The sequence below is a fragment of the Garra rufa genome, chromosome 22, assembly GCF_049309525.1.
Source record: "Garra rufa chromosome 22, GarRuf1.0, whole genome shotgun sequence".
Taxonomy (NCBI): domain Eukaryota; kingdom Metazoa; phylum Chordata; class Actinopteri; order Cypriniformes; family Cyprinidae; genus Garra; species Garra rufa.
In genome coordinates, this window is record NC_133382.1 from 15,034,450 (window position 1) to 15,056,971 (window position 22,522).

General features: G+C 36.4%; 1 protein-coding gene across 3 annotated transcripts; it reads left to right on the forward strand.

Moving 5' to 3' along the window:
* The first annotated feature begins 2,500 nt into the window (after window positions 1–2,500).
* On the forward strand, window positions 2,501–22,364 carry LOC141297689 (tectonic-3-like). 3 transcript variants are annotated; one of them, XM_073828132.1, is made up of 15 exons: window positions 2,501–2,856; window positions 3,013–3,285; window positions 4,546–4,660; window positions 4,752–4,852; window positions 5,193–5,305; window positions 9,646–9,754; window positions 9,851–9,963; window positions 10,098–10,136; window positions 10,228–10,302; window positions 10,382–10,501; window positions 15,662–15,748; window positions 16,839–16,942; window positions 17,104–17,251; window positions 21,894–22,028; window positions 22,202–22,364. In XM_073828132.1, exons 1-15 carry the CDS (start codon window positions 2,646–2,648, stop codon window positions 22,349–22,351), a joined length of 1,893 nt encoding a protein of 630 aa, XP_073684233.1. In that variant the 5' UTR covers window positions 2,501–2,645; the 3' UTR covers window positions 22,352–22,364. The 3 variants fall into 3 exon arrangements, with proteins under 3 accessions (XP_073684233.1, XP_073684234.1, XP_073684235.1); XM_073828133.1 differs by having other exon boundaries at window positions 10,098–10,133; XM_073828134.1 differs by lacking the exons at window positions 15,662–15,748; window positions 16,839–16,942; window positions 17,104–17,251.
* Window positions 22,365–22,522: the final 158 nt, after the last annotated feature.

Here is a 22,522-nt window from a genome sequence, read left to right on the forward strand (position 1 = left end):
CGGTAAAGCCGCATTTGTAAGCTTATGACAGCCACAGACTAATAAATTACCCCACAGATTCAATATGAAACTCTTGCTAAAACGAAATAGTGATAATAATCATGCTGAGGCTGTGTAGTTTAACACATGCCGAGTCCGACCGCGCATATGATCTGCTCCGCGTCTCTGTGTAGGGGGCGGGACACTACGGACTCTAGAGAGCATTTTATTGGACAGAACGTTTGATCTGAAACTGAAGTGCGCGGTGATATCATCAAAATCCTTGATTCATATTGGCGGAAGTGACGAGAGTGTAAGTTTTGAATGCCCATATCTTGTAAAAGCGAATTTTGTCACTGCTTTGAAACACACTAGCTTATAGATAATCTTAAAACTAATATATTCATACTAAAAGCCAAAAAACTTTAATTTTGATTTCAGGGGGACTTTAATATAATAAAGCAAATAAGCATCAACAATATGAGTGGAGTCTGTTTTTGTGACTAACGTTACCGTAGTATAGAAGACAATACAAGTTATTAGAAAAAATAGTACACAGCACTCTACAATCTTGCCGGAACGGAAGTAATCCAGCATCCTTATATTCCACCGGAAGTACGTCATTCACCGCCGTGCATACCATAGATATATATAGAATGACTAGATGTGTTACGTCGAGGTCTAGAGCGTCCGCACAGGTCGGCCATCTTACCACAGGCTGGCTTTCTGGCGTAATCAGTCGACCCTGAGGTAAACGGAGGTAAGATAGGTGACCTGCACAAACGTTAATACTCTTATCTCACTGCAATCTTGATGGATTTACAAACTGTTTGTTTTCTTACAAACATTATTAACGTGGTTATAATTTGAAGATGTTGAAATCGCAGCTTTTCTCCTCAAAAAACAAAACAAAAAACGACTTAATCATGCAGTTTATTTGTGTAACGTTATCACGGCTAGCTAACTGTGTTAGGTATCCTGAGGTAAAGTTAAGGTGAGTGATCTGCACAATTGTTAATAACATTACTTTTAACTCGCTGAAATCTTGACAGATTTACAAACTGTTTGTTTTCTTACAAACGTTATTAACCTGGTTATAATTCTGGATGCTTGAACATGTTGAAATTGCAGCTTTTCTCCTCAAAAAACTGACCTTATCATGCAGTTTAGTTGTGTATTACGGCTAGCAAGGCTACAAGCTACCCAGTAATTTTGGGCAATGCAGAATTACGCTTTCTTTTCAATATAATACACACATTATAAACATGATTTTACTGAATTTACACAGCTGAATTACTGAAGTTATAGTAATGCTAACCCACTCTATTTCTTCCCCTCTTAACCTCACTTGTGAGGTAAACATTTTCAGTCATCAGCCATCCTTGTTTTTGATGTCCCACTGGGCTGGCCCTCATCGCACCTGAAGTCCCAACCCAACGACTGCCCTACCATCTCTTGTTGCTGTCCCCTTGTCCAGACTTCCTGGCCTGCACAGCCTAGCGACCCACAACCTGCCAACCTATTCACTTGTCACTTCATCATCACTTATCAGGCCCAGCCAGATGAGGAACGGAACCAGCACCACTGGGACACCTTAGTTAACTTTGCAAAATTTTTAATGAAAATGTAAAAAAAAAACAGCATATGCTGGTTAGGTATGTTTTGATGCTGGTTTTAGCTGGTTTATGCTGGTCCTTTACTGGTTTACGCTGGTCCTTGACCAGCAACATGAGCAGTTTAAACCAGCTAAAACCAACATCCCAGCACCAAAACATACCTAACCAGCATATGCTGTTTTTTCAGCAGGCCTAACACCTCTGTCCAAACATTGATTTTAATAAATCTTCAAAAATCTTTGAAATGTTAAGTCAGTTTCGCTACTGGTCTGCGCCTATTATATTAATATGCTCAAGTCTCAAATAATGCATTTTACCTTTTCTGTTTTCCAAGTTGTTGTAATATAATCAACATAGAAACAACATTTTTACTTGTTTGTGATTTATATGGTCACTCGGACCGCTGACTCCTCAATATAATATGAGTGCCAGCTATAGTTTCTATATTCCTAAACTCATACAGCAATGTAATCCAGATCCAAATGGAATAAAGCCATTAATTGGAGTATTGTCTTGTTTAGTTTTATATTATTTTATTATGTATATCCCTGGGCACATTATGCAACGTACATTTACACCATAAAATGAATAATGCAAAGCAAGTAGAAAATACAATATTACTTTAATAATAATAATAACAATATTAATAATCGCGAAAAAAAAAAAACAACTGACATGTTTTACTATCAACACAATATATTGGGTGAGCGAGCAGCCTGTGGTAAGATGGCCGCCATATGCGGACGTTCGACTCCGTTGGCCAGCAACGCAGACGAGACATCTAGTCATTATATATATCTATGGTGCATACAGCCTATACGGGCCCTAATGTTACAGACCCCGGTACAGTAGGTGGCGGTATGCACCTAGACAAGTTGGTTGCATCCCGCCAATAAACCGAGAGAGAGCGAGAGAGAGCTTATATTTCCTTGACGACGGTCTGTGTAATGTTATTGCATGTGTCTGTCTTAAGTAGGTTGTAGTCTTTCCAATGCTAATGGTTATGGTTATATCCATAGGCATCCCGAGTTAACAGATTATATTCGACAAATGTCGAAGGGTGTATTCTGTCGTGCTTTTCAGCTACTTTTGATTCCTGTTGTGTGTACTTTTCCTCGAGCGATTTATTGTCAGAACACTACGCAATACGATGCAATAAATTCATCGGTTTTACCTGCATCAGCAGCACTGAATGCCACAATCACAGATGGCAGTGCTGTTCTTTCCACCGATGCCACCACAGAGCCCACAAGTCCCGCGGGTGAGGAAGATGATTAATTTATGTCAAGAAAAGATTTACATCATATTTCAACTGCATTTTACATAAATAAAAGTTTTTTTATGACCATTAACATTAACTTGTTTAGACCGTCCCTTGTCGCGTGTTTTATTATGTTTGTATTTTCTTTCCCCCCAGCGACAAATTCTAGCGCTACACAGAGTATCATTAATCAGACTCCCAAGAGCACCGATCTGAGCCAGTACCCCTTAACTTTTACCGAGAACGCACCTACAATCACAAACCAGTTAGGATTAACAACGACAGAAGCGTCTGATGAATTGAGGGTAGAAATTAACTCAACAAACTCAACGGACTCATCTGCCATTGCAACACTGAATAATGGCACATTTAAAGCTGGTAGTGCCGTTCTGCCCACTTCTGCCACCACAGAGCCCTCCGCAATCCAGGGTGAGTTGAAAGAGGCTAAATTTCATAAAGATATTGTGCATAAACGATCCCTATTTTTAGGAGCGTTAATAACCATTTTTATAGTCTGGCATTATTTTTATTACATTTAAGCATTGGCTATATGAAATTTGAATTCTTTTCTCTACTCACCTGCAGTAATAGGACTTATTTTTTCTGTCCGGAGTGCTACAGTTTAACTACATTGGTGAACAGAAGCATTACTCTCACACTCTCGCTCTCTCTATAAAATATAGACCAAATCGAGTAAAACCTAGAAATGTACAGCGTTATACAGTGCTAATGTCACTAAACCCAAAGAAAGACATGGTAAAATGCTAAGAGATTCTCAAATTCATGTAAGTATTTTTTAAATTATATTACAAGTATCACCATCCTCATCACTGTTAAGGTCAACGGGTCTTATTCACTAGTAATTAGATTCGTATTTATACGCACATTCAAACTTCTCACAAAAACTTTGTCCTATTCACAACACATGTGTACGCACATAAATTTAGTTCTTAACCATGTTCTAATGTTAGTGAATTTGGAGTATTCTAAATGAGCGGTTATGTGCACAAGGTAAGCCATTTGCATAAAACATGCCCAGACCATCTCCATATAAAGGCTTTCTGCATAACCATTCCTCACATCAAAAATACTCCACGCAACCACATATGACACTGTCTACAGAAACGCTGTTGCCAGATCCTTGAGTCCTCAAAATCAGTTCATACACAATAAAACACCAGTTTACAGAGATCTCATTAGCCAGCTGTACATGCGCTGTTATTCAGAGAAACCTCGCAGCTGGAGCATTTTTATTCTAATGCAGCTTTGCTTACACTTTCACTGTATATGATGAAATAGTTTAAAGATGAAATATAAATTTTATCATATTTATATATAATGTATAACTAATATCCTAAGATGAAACATACATTTGACTTAACCCCCCCCACACACACACACACACACACACACACACATACACATACATATACATATACATATATATATAGAGAGAGAGAGAGAACCTATAGATTATTAAGACTGCCCAGAGTATGATTTTTTTTTTTTTTTGCGTATGTGTGCTTTTAGTAGTTCCTATATTTTTTCTTAAATTTAAAATAAATTTTAGTACGGAAAAATTTCTTAGTCATCAGTCGTTAAAATGTTTGTATGCATGTTTCACATACAAATTTGTGCGTACACATTTTTAGTGAATGAGACCCAATGTGTGTTGTCTCGTTTCTGCAGGCTGCCTGTGTGATATCACACCTGACTTCTGTGACATTGGATGCTGTTGTGATGTCATGGACTGTGGACTACTGAACCTCAGCTCTGTGTTTAACAGCTGCAGCCTGGATGTGGGGTAACTACCACTGTCTGTGTCTTCTGTTTGTTACATGTGTCCTCTGTCGTTTGAATATGCTTAAACACACAGTGGTTTTTGTTCAATAAAGGTCTGGCGTCTGTCTTGAAACCTGGCTGATGTTCAGAGCACAGATTGATCCAGCACTCATTACTCTGAATGGAAACCTATTTTGTGTTCAGAGAGAAAAGGGTAAATCCAGGCACTACTGTATTTTAACACCTCACTGCACTGCACTCCAGTCCTTTACTCTGGTAAAATTCTCTTAGTATGTATACTGTGCATAGTATGTGATTTTTCTGGCCTACTACATTTGCAAAAATGTGCAGTACAGGACCGTATCCCACAATGCATAAACTTTTTTTGTTGTTGTTGTTGATTACTTCATTTCATTAAGAAAAAAAATCACATTGAAGTGTTTGGTGTGTTAATTATTTTACAATTTTAACACAACTCTATAACTTCCTTTTTCACACAAGCAGTTTGTTTTAAAACCTTTGCTTATGCTTTATTTTCTTTGCTTTGTGTTTAGAAAAGCAGTCAGCTGCTCAGGCTTCCTCTGTTCAATTTCAACCAAAGTCCCTCTATCCATTCTTACTGAGAGAGCTTACAGCCTTCAACAGTCAAAAAAGCAACTTTTACAAGGTAACTGTTATCCCCTGTTGCATAGCTTCTAATTAGCTTGTACAATAAAAAATAGATGCAGTGCCAAAAAGTAAGTCAAAACATGCATGATCAGAGGTCAAATGTTTGCTGGGGGGAGCTGCTTTAAGTATAACAAAGCATTTTCCCCATGGGCTGCACCAAATTTGCCAGTTCTTGCTGTTACCCCACTTATCCACCAAGGCATTTGCATACGTCTGGGATTACATGTGGTTTTGTCAGTACTTGACGGCTTGATGTCAAAACTTAAGGACATGAAGGATCTACGGTTAATGTCTTGGTCATGGCTAGATCATGGGTGTATTAACCATAATTAATTTTGTGATTGAGTTTTTCCTTCTTTGTCTGTGGCTTTCACAGTAGGGCACTAGATATTGCCCTAGATACAAGATATTTTGTATCATGTAATATATTAGCTATAAGTATTATGGCATGATTTTCTATAAACTTTTCAAAATCCTAGAAAAAAATTCTTAAACCCATCAAAAAAGAAATTAATCATTTCATTGTGGGAGTGATACACATCACCAAATATTAATTAGATTTGTCACTCACCTGGTCATCATTAATATTCTTAATGAGAATAATAACATGTTGTTTGTTGTTGTTGTTGTTGTTGTTTTTTTATTAAAGCTATATAAAGTAATATAAATATTAGAGGAAAAACACAAAAATTGAAAAAAAAATTGGAATTGGAAATAAAAACTAAAACTGAAATAAAAAAATAAAGCTAAATAATAATAATCAATAAAAAAACGGCAAAAGAATAAAAATTCTAAACGCATTTAAAATCACAATTTCAATGAAATCTGACAATATAAAAACTCAAAATTAGTATCAAAAAATATCTCAAAATGGAAGCAAATGGATTCTATGTACTAAGATATAAATAATATATAATAATAATAAATAATATTATCTCTGTATTTTAATTAAACAACATATATTCAGTCATATCTGGCAACTTAAAAAATATTTTGTAGTATCATTAGTAAATAAAAAATAAAGGTATTTTGGATTAGGCTTCTAAAAAATTTATATTTAGAGAATACTTTCTGCTCTTTTGAAGATCTTAGTCATCATTTTGCTTTATCTAGATCTCATTTTTTTAGATATTTGCAGGTAAGGAGTTTTATTAAGAAGGTTTTTGTCTCCTTCCCAAGTCTGCCTCCTACATCACCCATTGAGAAACTGCTCGACTTAAACCCACACGGCAGGGGACTCATTTCAAGTATATACTCTATTATAACATCTATAGATCCACAAAACCTGGATTATATTCGTAAAGCTTGGCAAAATGATTTGGGCAGAGACTTTACAGATGAAGAATGGGAATTAAGGTTCTCCATAGGCTTCATTTTACTAACTCCAAACTAGCCAAGATTTACCCAAATGTTAGCCCTATATGTGGTAGGTGTTCACAAACACCTGCTACCACTGCTCATATGTTCTGGTTGTGTCCCAAGCTAGAGGAGTTTTGGAAGGGGATCTTTAAATCATATAAACAGATATACGGCATCCAGATTGACCCTGATCCCTTGATGGGCATTTTTGGTGTGGTGCCTAGGGGTATAGATCTCAGGAATGATATACATTCTGTTATTGCCTTCACTACACTACTAGCAAGGCGCTTAATATTATTTAAGTGGAAAAGGGCAGATCCTCCAACACATGGTGGTTGGATGAAAGAAGTAATGTCTTACATTCAATTGGAAAAAATTAAATATACGATTCGAGGTTCGAAACGTAAGTTTCGAGACAAATGGTCCCCCTTTATTAAATTCTTTGAAGAACTTCCTGGCCTTTAAGATGGAATAGTCGTCCTCAACCTCTCTTTGTTTTCATAGTTATCTCCCTTTTTCTTTCCTCTTTCCTTTCTTAAAGTTAATTATTTATTTAAATATTTAGGTGTTCTGTCCTGTTCTGCAATCTGTGTTTTTTTTTTTTTTTTTGTTTGTTTGTTTGTTTGTTTTTTCGTCTGTTGCCATGCCTTTTGCGTTAAGTGACTGTTTATGGACTGAACAAATATGGGACAACTTATCCCTTCACTGTCAATTCTGGAAGGTTTTATTTTCTTTACCTATTTTTTTTATTTTTTTTAATCTATTTATTATTATTATTATTATTATTATTTTTATTATTATTATTTTTTTTTTCTTCTTTTCCTCTTTTTTTTTTTTTTTTTTTTTTTTTTTTTCTTTTTCCGAAATGCCGTGTTTTTTTTGGGGGTGGGGGAAGGGTATTGATTATAATTGTAAATGTGAAACTCAATAAAGAAAATATTGAAGAAAAAAAATAAAGGTATTTTGGATACAGATTTCTGTGCAAACTAATTAGACTGGACTATTAATACTTAATGAAACTATGAATGTTAGGCTTTTTTTGTTGTTGTTGTTGTTGCTACAAATCAATCTTTTGTACAATTTACACAGACCTAGGCTGGCACACTAGAAGATTTTAAGGCCAATGGTGTCAGGCTTGTCACAAACAATATTTTGTCCAAAAAATCCTATATTGTGTGGTGTCATTAAGATTATTTAACTGCTCCCAAACAAGATGGAGCATCCCCAAATGAAATTGTAAATTGTAAACATGTTTGATATATATACGACTCTTGATCGTCAGGATACCCACCATAGCCAATGAGAGCAAGCAAGCGTCACAAGCAGCCACAAGTTTCAGCTATAAAAAAGTATATAGGTCTTTTTTTTTTTTTCAGTGAAACGGTTTGGTCGATTCGTCTAGTGTGCGCATTCAGAGGATTATAAAGCTAAAAATTAGTTGAAACTGTCTTCAGGTCTGTGGTCTCCGTTTTCAGATTTGAAAATTGTCTAGTGTGTGACGAGCCTTATGAGACCTAAAATTATTTGTTAGCCTGTGCCTCCCTCTCTAGGACAGCCTTCATATTATGCACTTCACTTCTCATTCTCATTCATATAAATGGCTTTAAAAAAATTGCTGTGAGCTTCCTGAACATCATGACAGTCTGCATGTTTACTCAGAATGTCTTCTTGTCCAGATGTACCATATTTTGTGAAGTTTTAACATTGCTTTCATAAGTATAGGGCTTTTTTTTTTCATTATGGGCCATACCCACAAACTAGCTAAATTATTTTTAGAACTTTTTGTCAGAAGTATTTTGAGAAAGTGGATGCCTAATTTTGACAGATGGCCTAGGGGAAGTTTAAATAATATATATATTTTTTTTATCTCAAAAAGACAGAAAAGGTTTTGAAATGGATAAGCATATGATCAGTTAATATGACGGGGAGGAATCAGAACAAACATGAATTTTGATCCCAGCTATGATGGCTACTGAGTTATTAGCAAAAACGTGTTATAGCACCATCTTGTGGTGGATTCTAATTTAATACATGGCTTAACTCTTTCCTCTCCAGTGTATTTTTTTATACCCTCATTATGTGAATAATTGGCTAAAGAGATGTCTTTAATCTAAACTTAAACAGAGAGAGGGTGTCTGAACCTTAAACAAAGGGCTAAATGCACAAATGCTCTACCTCCTTTCATTTTGCAACCTTAGAGAGCGTGATAAATTGTACTAATCAACTAACTAATCAATTTTTTGTCTTATACAGAGTCAGATAAAAAAATGTATTAAGCTGTCATGTGACAAAAAAGAAATAACTTAAAGCAAAAGACTTGGGAGGTAAGCCAATAATTTCTGATTTCTGTACAAAGCCCATGCGGTTTTCACATTATTTGTAACGATTGTAAGCATGTTATGCAAATGCACATATGCTGTCAAGAAAAAAAAATTAAACTAATTACTCTGTTGAAACAACTATTCATTCCTGAGTCATGTAAAAGATTTATTCAAAATGAGCAAATTGTTCATGACCAACCCTTCACTACAAAGAAAAAATGTGAATATTATTCAGTGGTATCACTACTGGTATGTTTTAAAGCTGACATGGATTACTGGATTGGTTAATATATTTTTTGTTTATTTATCAATTTACTCTTAACATAGGCAACAATAAACAGCTTTAAATGACTGATACATTGCAACAGTAATGCCATGTTTTATGTGTACAGCGCTACATTTGATAGACTTGACATATAGCATTTTCTCAAATTCTATTACTCCATACATGTGGCCAAGTATGCTAGCTAACTAGCAAATACCCAAAAGTTCTAAAATGTGTTCTAAAAGCACATTAACTAACATGACCTTTGCTTGTTTTTTACGCTTCATGTCTACTACCAAAAGCAGTACATGGCATTGCACTACTGTTGCGTTAGATGGGCAATAAAAGTTTAAAAGTATTTAACAGTGGCAGACAGTACTGTTTTTGTCACAGGTTGATGACATCGTTCTGACCTACTATGACCGTACATCCATGGTGAGCACACTTCGACTACCATCACCAGGTCTGATGTCATCTGCCTGCATCAACCACAATCCTGCAAGTATGGTCAAAAAAGGGTTGATTTTTTTACCTGGTTTTTGCTTTAAAATCTAAGCATCATGAATCGTTTTATATTAATTCATGGTTTCCTTCCCAGGGTTCTTGCATTCGAGTTCTTTATCCTGCTCTCGTGCTGTGACAGCACAATCATGTGTGGATGACAGCAGTTTAAATGCTCTAACTTATTACACTGGGTTCAGTTTACTGAAGGTGAGACTAAAGCTCTCCATCTTTTGACACTGTGACACAAACGTGCACCAGTCGCTTGCTTAAAATAATAATGTAAGCTCAACTGTCTGTTAAATGCATATTAAATTATTTAGCATTTGTTTCTAATATTTTAGATTCCCAGTACCAATGTGGAGAACAGGCCGGAGCTGGTTGTGAGATTAGTTTAATCAAATATTTTTATATTTATTGACATCCTTTTGATTTTTGACCGCAGATTGTTTATTGATGTTTTGTTTGTCTTAGATCCCAATTTCTATGGTGCGTGACTGGCCTGAGCCTTGTCATCTAAATGGCTCATGTCTGAATGTGGTGTCAAAGGTCAGTGTAAAGGTTTGTGGGAATGTACATATTATTTTATGGTCAGAATGTACATAAATGAAATCATTTGTTTTCACAGGTGGAGTATGTGATCAAGTACACAAGCAAAGGGGAGATTTCTGAAGCTACACTGAACATAGAACTGCTGAACACAACTGCAGATACACAACTACTGCAAAAGCATGTGGTTATTTTTCAGGTAACTTTTTTTCTATATACAGTTGTTGTTATAAGATTACATATACCTTACATAATCTGATGAAAATCAAAATAAAAAAGGAAGGGTCATTATTTTATTCAGTAAATTTAATGTGCATGGTGTTGTTAAAATATAAAGTTTTGTGCATGGGTGGTTGTTTGGATTTTTAGATGTAGGAGGCAGGTCTGAATGCAAACTTCCAGGTAATTTTAAGAATGTGTTCAAGCAGACTAAATGATTGGAGAATCCCAGCATATGTTATTTTACACTGCTTTTCATAGCATAAAAACGTCCGGTTGATTTCCTGGATCTGTGAAGGCCCTCCCTCAGAAATTCGCAATGGGCTTTGATTGGTTAGCTGGCTGAGTCTGTTGTGATTGGCTAAACTCCTCTAGTGCGCCTCTAGTGCATAATTTAAATGCCCCGTCCCTCACCTCAGCAGCATGGGCTCCGGTTGTATTGTAAACAAGAGTGGGGGAACTATGACGTCACTTTGTAGGCAAAAACCCAGAAGTGAGTTAGCATTTTAGCACTTCCGGTTCCATCACCCAAAAATTTTGGTTCTTTAAATAAGGTCCGTGGTTAACACAAGTGAGCGACCGATGTAGTTCGTTCATAGCCTAAGTTTAGCTTTTTAGTTCTGCCGTTTGTATTTAGGCTTCAAAATTCATACAAGTTATATTATTTTGTGAGGATTATCTTGATGGACAAAACGTGTAAATTTCACAATCTATGGTTGAACACAGAGCTTATTTTTTGCGATAATCCCAAAGCCTATGGAAAAATCCTATTGAACCAGTGTGATGCTAGAAGCCGGTCGGCCTACAAAGTGGCGTCATAGTTCTACCACTCTATAGCATCATCTATATTGCTTATCAATTTGAGCCAGATTGAAACGCAGAGGATTTAAGTGAAGACGATTGAGCAGAACCTGTGCAAGCATGGCTCTTAGGCTTGGGCGGTATCCAAATTTTGATACCGTCAAACCTCCTCCCTATTTTACCCCGGTATACGGTATTACCGTGAATAAAAAATAAAAAAATGACGTAAGGCTCAGACAGCGTCACCAAACTGTTGGCTTGTGCCTATACCGTTAAGAAACTGAATACCAAACACTACAACAATGTTGACAACTTTTATTAACAACAAATAACAGTAAAAAAAAAAAAGGGCAAATACAACAGTCAAACAGAATAAAATTAACATAAACATCCTTGGGTGCGTTTCCCGTAGAACGACATAACTCGCTGGTTAACCTCCATAGTACGATGCATTGTTGTGGAAACGAACTAGCTCACGAGTGTTTCCCGAACACAGTCGCATCTCCATCGTTTGAACCACATTAGTTCAACAATGTAGGGCAGTTGTCAATGACGTAACCGAGTGATAACGTCGGCTATTTAACTGATTAGGGATCTCAAAAATGCAGCTATATTGAATATGGCACCTAATGACTCATTTCTTTCCCCCCTGTCATTACGAAAATACATAGCATTTATATTTAGTTTAAATGGAAGAAATAGATTGTGACGCTGTTTGCGAATGTTGGTTTGAACTGGTGTCATGAAACACCGAATATTTGAACTATGTTGGTAACGACGGAACTTGCCACCATAGTTGGCTAACGATGCTTTTGGGAAACGCGCGCCAGGTCACTTGGTGCGTGACTCGCCATCTCTCTTTCTCCTCCACGCTGTCACTTGATGACTTCAAATAAATTATCCACCCGCTCTTATATTTTTCTCTGATTTAGATAACTGCACCTGATCGTCATATTACACTTAACCTATTGTAATCCTGATGAAACGGTGATGGTTCATTTTTAACAGCAGATTGATTCAGCTGATCTGCACATCGCTGCACATTTATATTTATCACTCATGATTTTAAGACAAATCCAAGCAGAAAAGAATAACTGACATCTGGATGCGACTCTCCGCAATCTCTGAATAAAATCGGTCGGGTTTTCTCTGTATTAGAGCCGTTCTGAACTTACTATTCAAACGCATGCTTGGACTGAAGTTTACAGGGGTTCACCAGTTTAAGAAATGTCTGATGGTAAAAATCTGCTGCTTTTCATTTTTAAGGTATTGTTTTCGTTATAATCTACTGATTCAAATAATCAATAATAATTATTATTATACCACTGCGTGCCTAGCCTGACATGCTCTCACGTATGAATGAACAGGCAGCATCTGTGGACACAGCGGGCGCATTAGGCACATCGTCAAATATATTTTTTCAAAAGAAGCTGCCGCGGCGCCACGGTCCTGACCACATAGCTGTCTTTACTGGGTGTTTTTAGAGAATATTTCAATTTATTAATGCGATTGAATTAGCTATTCATGCGGTGGACTGTCATGATTTTGGAAAGATGCGCATCAGAGAAGTGGGTAAACGCGAAGCCGAGCACTGCATTGCCATGCTCAATAGCATTAGCACAGGCATAACTCCCTTCAAACTTTATAGGGAATGTCACCGTTTCTACAAAATCTACACATATTAAATCGTCTGCCTGATGAAAAAAGTACATAAAACACGTTCATGTTTTAGAAAATGTAGTTAATATTAGCATCATTATTGATTTATCTCATCCACTCGCAAATAATCAGAATGCATTTTTTTATTACCCGACCCGCGGATATAACCACCATCCGCGCATCACTACGCATTTTTAGGCATTAAATAAATTATATTTAATATTTAATCCTTGTCTCCTATATAAGTGCATTCTTTTATGACGGTATAACGGTATTGAAACTGAAACCGTTGCTATTTTTAGATCCCGCGGTATACCATATTACCGTAATACCGCCCAAGCCTAGTATGCCTATGTTTTTTGTTTGTTGTTTCATACTTTCAGATACACTGTTATTATGCTACTGCTTATGATAGCTTTTAATATGGTTTTATCATGATTAAAGCTTTAATACAGAATGACAATGCATGTCCATGTTAAACGCTTGTCATAGCTATGTAAAAATAAGTGTATAAATGGAACAGTTCATTGTTGGAGTAGCTGAGCTGATCTGAATGAGAGAGAGAGAGATGCAGAGTGTGTGCAGAACAGGGGATGCTAGGAACAGGATTGAGAACTGCTGCTTTAGAACATTGATTTTGAAACTTGTGAATCCATTAGAATTGTTGGAATCATTGCATGTTCCCGGGGACGGGGTTATCTTGGTTTATTAGATAACCCCCTTGTTTATGTTCACACAGTTACATTACACACTAACTAAAGTTAAAAAGGTGAAATTGTATTAAAACATGCATTTTAAAGGGGTTTAGACCAGTGGCGGCTCCTGACAAATATCTCGGGGGGGGCAACCGTTCCGATTTTGGCAAAGATAACCGCTTTAATGGGTAAAATGATAAAATTCAGATAGCCAACTTTACAGCATTACATTGCATTGTTTGATTTGGTTTCCCTGTTCCTAGATGGCAACATCAGGCATGAATTGTACAAACTGTACAGTATTTTGAATAGCTATATTAAATTTATCGCAATGGTCTCAAATACACTGAAACACTTCCACCATGGCCATCAAGAGACACATTGTCATCAACTAGTTTGCCCTCTAAGAGTAAAAAAAAAAAAAAAAAGCCATACTGCTTTACAATTAAAGACTTTTTATTTCTCATATTAAAACTGTAATTAATCAAATCTTTCCAGAACATATTCAGTATAAATTTGGCTGCCAATATGCAATCAATACAACTATTCAAAATTCAACATTTGGAGAATACAACATATAACATACAAGGCCGTAACCAGGGTTTGAAAATTAGTGAGGTGTTAAGAATTGTGCTATAATAACACCCACAAATGCACTACATATAGCCTAAACTTCAAAATAGACAGACATGTAAATGATTGTGAAAGATTTTTTATTCAGTATAATGTTTTACATGGAAAGTTCGTTTTTTTTTTTAGCTGAGGGAATTTTTATTTTATAACAAGTTATAAAAATAACGTTAGAATAATGACACTGACATAAAACTAACGTTCAACTTTCCACTTTATAAACGTCCCAAAGTGTCACACTAAATTGGACAAACGAGTCAAAAAACACGTATAATAGGTGGATCTGGCAACAAACGGAGCCTGCTGCACCCGCGCTCTCACTCAACGCGTTCTCAAGCCCCTATCACTGCGCTAGCTTCTCGTAGCAACATGAATTGCAAACACTCATGTGATATGAGGTGGTTTAAACGGCTAAATAATCATTCGAAGAGCTTGACATTTTATTTTTGAATATAAAAAATGACCGAGGTCCGGACCTCGGTGACCTCATAGCTGGCTACGGCCGTGATAACATAAACAATTCACCATTTAATAACACACATCACTTGTATTGAAATTTTGCTCGCCTCTCTTTTAAGCAGGCAAAGTGATCAATTACCCTCTCATTAAAATCAGGCATGTTCCTCACAAGTTCCCTCTCCATTGAAAGCATGGCCAATGCATTCAGACGTCTCGCTACACGCGTGCGTGCTGTACATCTTCGAGCACGCATCAGTGCGTATTACGAAATCACGTTGGGGCGAGCCCTCCCGGTGCCCATTGAAATGCATTGTAGGGTTCAAAATTTGAAAAAAAAAAAATCTCACAATATAACTCTATGAGACCGGCTGGGGCGATTTTCAATCTGACTGAGATCGCCCCAAGGGGGCGGGGTTTTAGGTTTGAAAGTGACATTCAGGCTGTTGATTGTACAGTAATATGCAGACTAGGACTAGCAAAATAAGAGTCTTTTTCTCCTCTCTTTTTTCGTGTGGCTCAAGGAGGGCGATGCACTATCGCCCACCATGGGCCAGCCGCCCCTGGTTTAGATGTGCACTAGAGGCGGTTCAGCCAATCACAGCACACTCGGCCAACTAACCAAAGCCCATTGTGAATTTCGGAGGGCCTTCACAGAACCAGGAAATCAACCAGATGTTTTTTATGCTGAAAAGCAGTGTAAAATACAGGCAAATTATGTGAAAAATAATGCAATTATTAAAAAAAAAAAAAACCATGAAGACATGTTGCTGTGCAGCCCATTAACACAATCAAGCCTTCGAAAAGATCCATTAGACCTCCCCTTTAAAAACTCAGTAGTAATTTCATGCCATAATAATCTTTAGCAACATTTCAGACACTTGTTGTTTGCATACTAGTTGGCCGGACATACACCTCCCTCACCTCCAGAGGGCCTGAAACCTGAATCATCACTGGTTGGCTGGTTTGGTGAAAATTCACAAGCTGTATCCTTTACACTTTTTACTGTGAATTTTTTTCTTATATTGGAGTACACTTTTAGATCTGAGGTTAAATCAAATGGACTGAATGCGATCATTTCTGTGTATAGTAGCTACGCATACATTAAAGTTAAAGAGTGACCAAGAGATTATGCTAGACCATTTGTTAATATCTACTAAGATATCAAACTCATCATGCAGATTTCTGCATTAGTTAGCTAGTCAACAAAAGGCATTACTATACTATAAAACTATACAGAGCCCAGTGTCATTTCTGGATCCTCTCCACCATAGATGCTGGTGCATAGTTATTGGTAAAAAATTTTTAAAGACTAAGAATAAATCTAGAATACACAAACTTCAATTCAAAACACTAGGCATCATACATTATCTATGTAAATGCTTAAAGCAGGGGTTCCCAACTCTGGCCCTCAAGGTCCACTTTCCTTCAGAGTTTAGCTCCAACCTTGATAAAACTCATCTGCCAGTAACTTTCTAGTAATGAAGACCTGAAGACCTTTATTAGCTTGTTCAGGTGTGTTTGAATAGGGTTGGAACGAAACTCCAAAAACGGACATGGAAGGCCAGAGTTGGAAACCCCTGGGTTACATAGATAAAACTGGCCATTATGCACTAAACGACTGAGGATTACACTCTACCAATTATTTATAACACACAAAACTCATGCAGAAACAAGGAGGTTGTTGTTATGACATGCATGATAAATGTAAACAATATGTGCTCCAATACTAATTCAAAATATCAAACATGTCTGATATCATGGACTGAATGGCTTTGTAGACGTAAGTCAAATCTGACTGTTTAAAATTTGCAGATTAGTTCTGACTTTAAGCAACTAGCTTCAACTTATCCAGACTGCAAATCGGGCAAAAGTCGTTTAGTATATGCTAGCCTTTAATCTAACCAGTTCAACCAGAATTGTGACCAAATTTGTGACAAAAATGCCAGATGCTTCATTGTGTGAGTTTATAAAGCACCATAAAGCGCAAATATTTACCCCTGCAGTGTATTGGCCTTTAGGGGGAGCATTTATGCATGTCTGATCAATATGTAAATTCTTTGACATTGGTGGAAGTTGACACTTCTGAGGTTGTCTGAGGATGGAGGATGTTATACCAGTCTCGCTAATCGGCCCCCTGTTCTTTTCAGACAAAACACTGTCACTGGCTGCACCTTCAGGTATTACACAAATTTACCATCCTATTTAATTTTTAATTTCCTTTTTATGACTGTAAGCTTAAAAACATGATTCAACGTGTTTTTATCATACATGTTATCATACATAGTGTATGTACTAAGAACATAATAGTTCTATTTTGATTCCTGTTGACTTTGTCTAGATCTTTGTCCAGTGACTGTGGAGTATTGCGGGCTGAGCTTTTGAGTGTTTTAGCAGGGGCCGCAGTGCCTAAACTGATCAGTATGACTGGAGGCTCTCAGACAAAGCAGAGTCGAGTCATTTCACAAGACTGTGCCACACCAGCTTCAGTGAGTTATGTTGTTTTTTGCATATTGGTTATTGACAATGTTGTCAGTTTTAAGCCGGGCACACACTGTGCTGTTTTGGCCACGATTTGTCCGTCAAATTTTGAAATTCCTAGAAGATTCCTATAATCCTAGGCTTAAATCTGTAGTCTTTGATCGTTAGTTTGACATGTTCACTGACAGCCGATTAATGGCTGTTGCCATAAAATTTTACCTCCTTCAAAATTCTGGCAGTGTCAGAAGATTTGGCGCACAGTCCTGTAGTGTGTCGTCATCTACGACGAACGCCAAACTGTCTTCATTTTTCAAGACAAGCCATTATCAGAATTGATGCTAGAGATTTCTTCTATCCACATAATCTCCGGCGCTCCTGTCCTCCGCTCACAGAATTCATCTGATATATTGCCTTTGCAATGATAAACACTGGTTGCGCCGCTGTTTTCATGTGGGTGTGTAGTGCTGCCTACACTATTCTTCTTAAATACACCACTAGTGCCTGGGGCATAGCCATCATTTCAGAAGCCACATTTTCACACTTTGTTTTATTACAGGTGTGAGGGAGCTATCGATTTAACAATTTATTGCTAAGATATGGGAAAAAATATTCCCTTGAAAATATTTTGTAGAATGTCAAGTCACCTTTATTTATATAGCGCTTTTAACAATACAGATTGTGTCAAAGCAACTGCACAGTATTTAAACAGCACCATAGTGTGTAAGTAACGCATTATTGTAAATAATCAATTTTCAGTTAAAGGCAGTTCATCAATGAATTCAGTGATATCATCATCCAGTTCAGTTCAAATAGTATACGATATCGCTGGAAAGTGAGAACCAAACAACACCATTTTCTTCCATTTCTTTTTTCCTTATTTTTTGTTCCACTGAAGAAAGAAATTCATGTTATGCTCTGTTTCCCGCTGTGTTATAAAAACAATACACCATTAAATACTGTGTTACCAAGTTTTCAAAGCAGTTAACAGGGTAGTTTACCTAAAAACAAAGATATTAACACATAAAACATAATTTGAAGATTAATAGTGGTAACCTAAAAATATTGAGCTCATTGACTTTAATAGTATGGGCAAAAAACAACACTGACACATTTATGAAAATAATTTGTTATAAAGGAATAATATGAGGGGGAGTAAATGATGACAGAATTTTCATTTTTGAGTGAACTCTCTTCAGTTATTAAAAACAGAGAAATATTTTTGTTTGCCACGTTTCAAGGAAGTGGGTGGTAGCTGCAGGGCTGGTATGGTGTAATTTGCAATTGTTAAAGAAACAGGACATCTCTAAGTAGAGTATGGGAAGTCTAGATTTCACTGTGAATTCGGCTATTAAATAGTTTTTCAACTTTGTTAAAAAGTTTAAACCCAGGCTTTCAGCTAGGGCTGCCCCCTAATAGTTGACGAGGTAAGGCATAGTTGACCAAAATTTTCTTAGTCACAGAATTTTTTTTATAAATCCACAGGAAGTGGCAAAGTCACGCAGTCCAGACAGATTGTTAAAGGCTGGTCTGTGTGGTAATAAAGTTTGTTTGGCAGGACATCCAAACACTCACCTATTATTCATCGACCTCAAATATTGCTTATCATCTGAAATATGTAAATAGTCGCAACTTTACATGGCTGCTCGATCTAATGTTAACCTAGAAAAATGTGCGATATTCAAGCGTCTGTGCAGAGTGTGGAAGCTGAATAGTAGCACACTTACTGCATGACAGATGAAGGCGTCAATGCGGTGACTTGCTCTTAAATTACTGTCATTTTTGGATAAGGGATAAGAGTAGTACGTACAGATAAGAGTAATACATCTTCCATATCTGTGTTTATTTGTGTGCACTCACAAAAATAATAATGTAAGAAATAATGAAAGCAAACAGGATACACTTTCTGCCATCTCGGTCTCTGTGAATTTGAGCGTGTCAAAAAAAAAACAACAACTTTGTGTTTACTTGCCTTATAGACATGAGTAATATATCTATAGAGTGAAATGTCTACTTTCAAATTAACCAATTTAAATGGAAAACAAATATTCTCTGATTATGTAATCTGTATGAAACGTGCATACATGTGCATCCACTTCTGCGGAGATGGCGAGTCAGTGTCGCCGACTTCATCTCTTAAACCGAAAACAAAGAAAGCACTAGATTATCAATAAATTAATAAAATGTTACTGTTTTTCCCTGACACTTTCATAGTCATTACTTCTCCGAAGTGAGGTGGCAACTTTATGCGTGTGCTTGAGCACTTATTAGACTATGTAGGCAATTAAAGGCTCATTATTTTGATGTAAATAGTTTATTAATAAACATACAATTAGTCAACTTATCGTTTAAAATGAATGACTAGTCTACCAGAAAATTCATTAGGTGAGGGCAGGCCAACTTTTGGCACATTCTTACTTCTCTCTCAAGAGAGCATGTGGAGCAAAATCTTAAAGATCTTAAATTCAAGTGTTATTTGTATGTTTTGAAATGTTTATGAAAATCAGTCACAAAAGTTACAAGAATATCCCTGATACAGTGCCTTGCGAACGTATTCATACTCCATTTTTTTTCATGTTTTATGTTGCAGCCTTTTGGTAAACTGCTTTAAGTTACTTTTTTTTTCTCCCCACATAATAATGACAAAGCACCCGCCCCCCTTGAACGTCAAGTTCATTTTATTTTCGATATAGCGCCAGATCACAATAGAAGTCATTTAAGGTTATCTTTCCTATAGAACAGGTCTATACATTGTTCTTTTATTAAACAAACTAAATTGCCTTATGTTATTTATCTTATTTACACGAAGACATGTCATTTCTGTCACTACATGGTCACGCGTTTACAATGTCTCCTCCACGAAAACACGGACGGGATCGCGGACTCCATTCATAAAAACGGAATTTACTATAGACTTTTTTCCTGAGTAAACGATGAGCACCGCCATTATGAATTCTAACGTCAGATTGAATGCTTTTCTGTTCTGGTTTCCATAGGAACCCATTCAAATAGCGTCCATCTGTTTTTAATGTAGCTAACGTCCGCTGCTTCGTGTCATCTACACACTCATTAAAGTGAGGCACTGACAAATGACGGTCATTGCGACATTGCCAAGTGATGGCGCTATGGAGCCATGTGCTTTTTAAAAACATTTTAATAGGTTTAACATTAGTTTATTAGCTCGGAATATACCCTAATTTGACTAGAAACAATGCAGACCGGAAATACAAAGCATTCTTTCAGTTAAGAGTCGGACTTACTTCCGTGTTCAGGAAAAACGTCTATAGCGCGGAATGCCACGGAATTCGTCGATTTTTGGATTAATAAATCAAAAGTTGCTCTGTCACTTAATTCAAATCGCGATATGGACTAGTGTCTGTGAAAACTGAAATGCAAAAAGACCGTTTTAATATGAATCCTGCATGTTCCGTTTGCCTCTGTATGTTTGAATGGCGGAGACGCTTTTTTTTGTTACTACAAGCATACTGAAGCACACGTGACGCTCCCGCTAATTGCATTTGCATCTCACATGAACAGATAAACTCAATCTCCAAAGCTGCTGTGAGTGTCACTTTTACCGTTTTATTTGAGAAAACTAGCATCAATTCATACTGTACACACAGAAACTTCACAGCAACCTGTCAAAATAAAAGTACAGTTTAACATGTAACAGAACAATATTAGTCTTGTATTACTTTTGTACAGTATAATGTAGGTGTTTATTTTTATCATATATATTGTTTTATGTAAATTATTTAAATAGGAATATATAAATATTACAATATTAACCACTTAATTGTAGAAAAAAATACTACAATTATTATTTAACTGTTTTAAACTGAATATAATTTTTCTTCCATGTATTGATTTTAACAGTAAACCTCTGTTTGTTTGCCAGAAATTACATTTTTTTTTCATTTGATTAAAAATAAATAAATGTTTATGCTTTCATTTGATTATCAGAAAAATTAAAACACATAAGAAAAAAACAAAAGATTGTAGAGCCCTATTGTTCAAAATGTTAAAACAGAGAGTTTTGGACTTATTTTTTCACTGAAATGTTTTCATTATTACACAAAGTAGGCTAAAGTACCTCCCCCCCTCATCCTTTCTTTTTTTGAGAAAAAACAATACAAAATTGAAAATGTATAGTAAATTCCTGAAGCAATAATTACAAAAAAAAAAAAAAAAAAAAATCAACATGTCTGCTATAATAAGGTACTGTATGTGCAGTACTGGGGCCTCATTTATAAAGCGTGTGTACGCTCAAATTTGATCTTAAGAGAGTGCGTACGTTTAAATCCACACATATGCTCATTTGTGTTAGCATTTGAAAAAATGTGCTGAAAATGTATAGTGTTTTTCAGGTTGTGGAGTATAAATGACAATGCATTCAGTGAACACATTTCTCACTTTTGTCTGAAAGCAATGAAAAATTATTCACAGTTTGTTTAGCATAGACTTCTGTTTCACTGAATGCGTGAACCGTTTTAAAAATGTGGCTTCAGTATTGAACAATGCTTGTTAGCAATTAAAAAAAAAAAACGTAAAGCAGTTTAACATATAGCTGCAACATTTCAAAATGTGAAGAACGGGGTATACATATTTCTGCAAGGCACAGTATGTTAACAAGCTTGTTTGTAAATGTTTCAGGAAACCTGTGAGACGGGCTGTCTCCTGCCTGTGTCTTTATCAGTGCAGGTGCTCTGGGCTCAGAGGGGACTCAGGGCCCTGCCACAGAACCACATTCTGGGGGCCAAATTCATCTTTAGCTGTCAAAGACTTAAGGTAAGCACAATATTACTGTTGAGCCCTGGTATGCTGACATATTTTTTTAATTTATTTTTTTAACTCTAAGTTCACAGTTGTAGAAGTATTAATGTAATGTTTTGATTGTGCAGCTGACATTTTGCACACTCTGAGGTGTTCACATGAATTAAGGGTCATCTTCTTGCCTTTAGTGTCCTCTCCGGTCTTCCGTCTCAGTGACCACTGAGGTGATATTCTCTGAAGCTACAGTTTACCCAGAAGCCCCGTGGGGGGAGTTTCAACCTGAATGGAAGTTTCCATATCCTTTTTTTCCCAGAGCTGGAGAGTTTGCTCAAGACTAAATCAAAATGTAGTACCAGCCAATGATGGAAAAGTTTCTCAGACTTTATGAAAAGAGGTAGTGTGTAATTTCTGTAGTACTATAAGCACAAAAAGAAAATAGAAAAGGACACATCTGACATCGGAGACATCTGTATGTTTGAGAAAAAAAAATTGAAATTTGTTTTATTTCA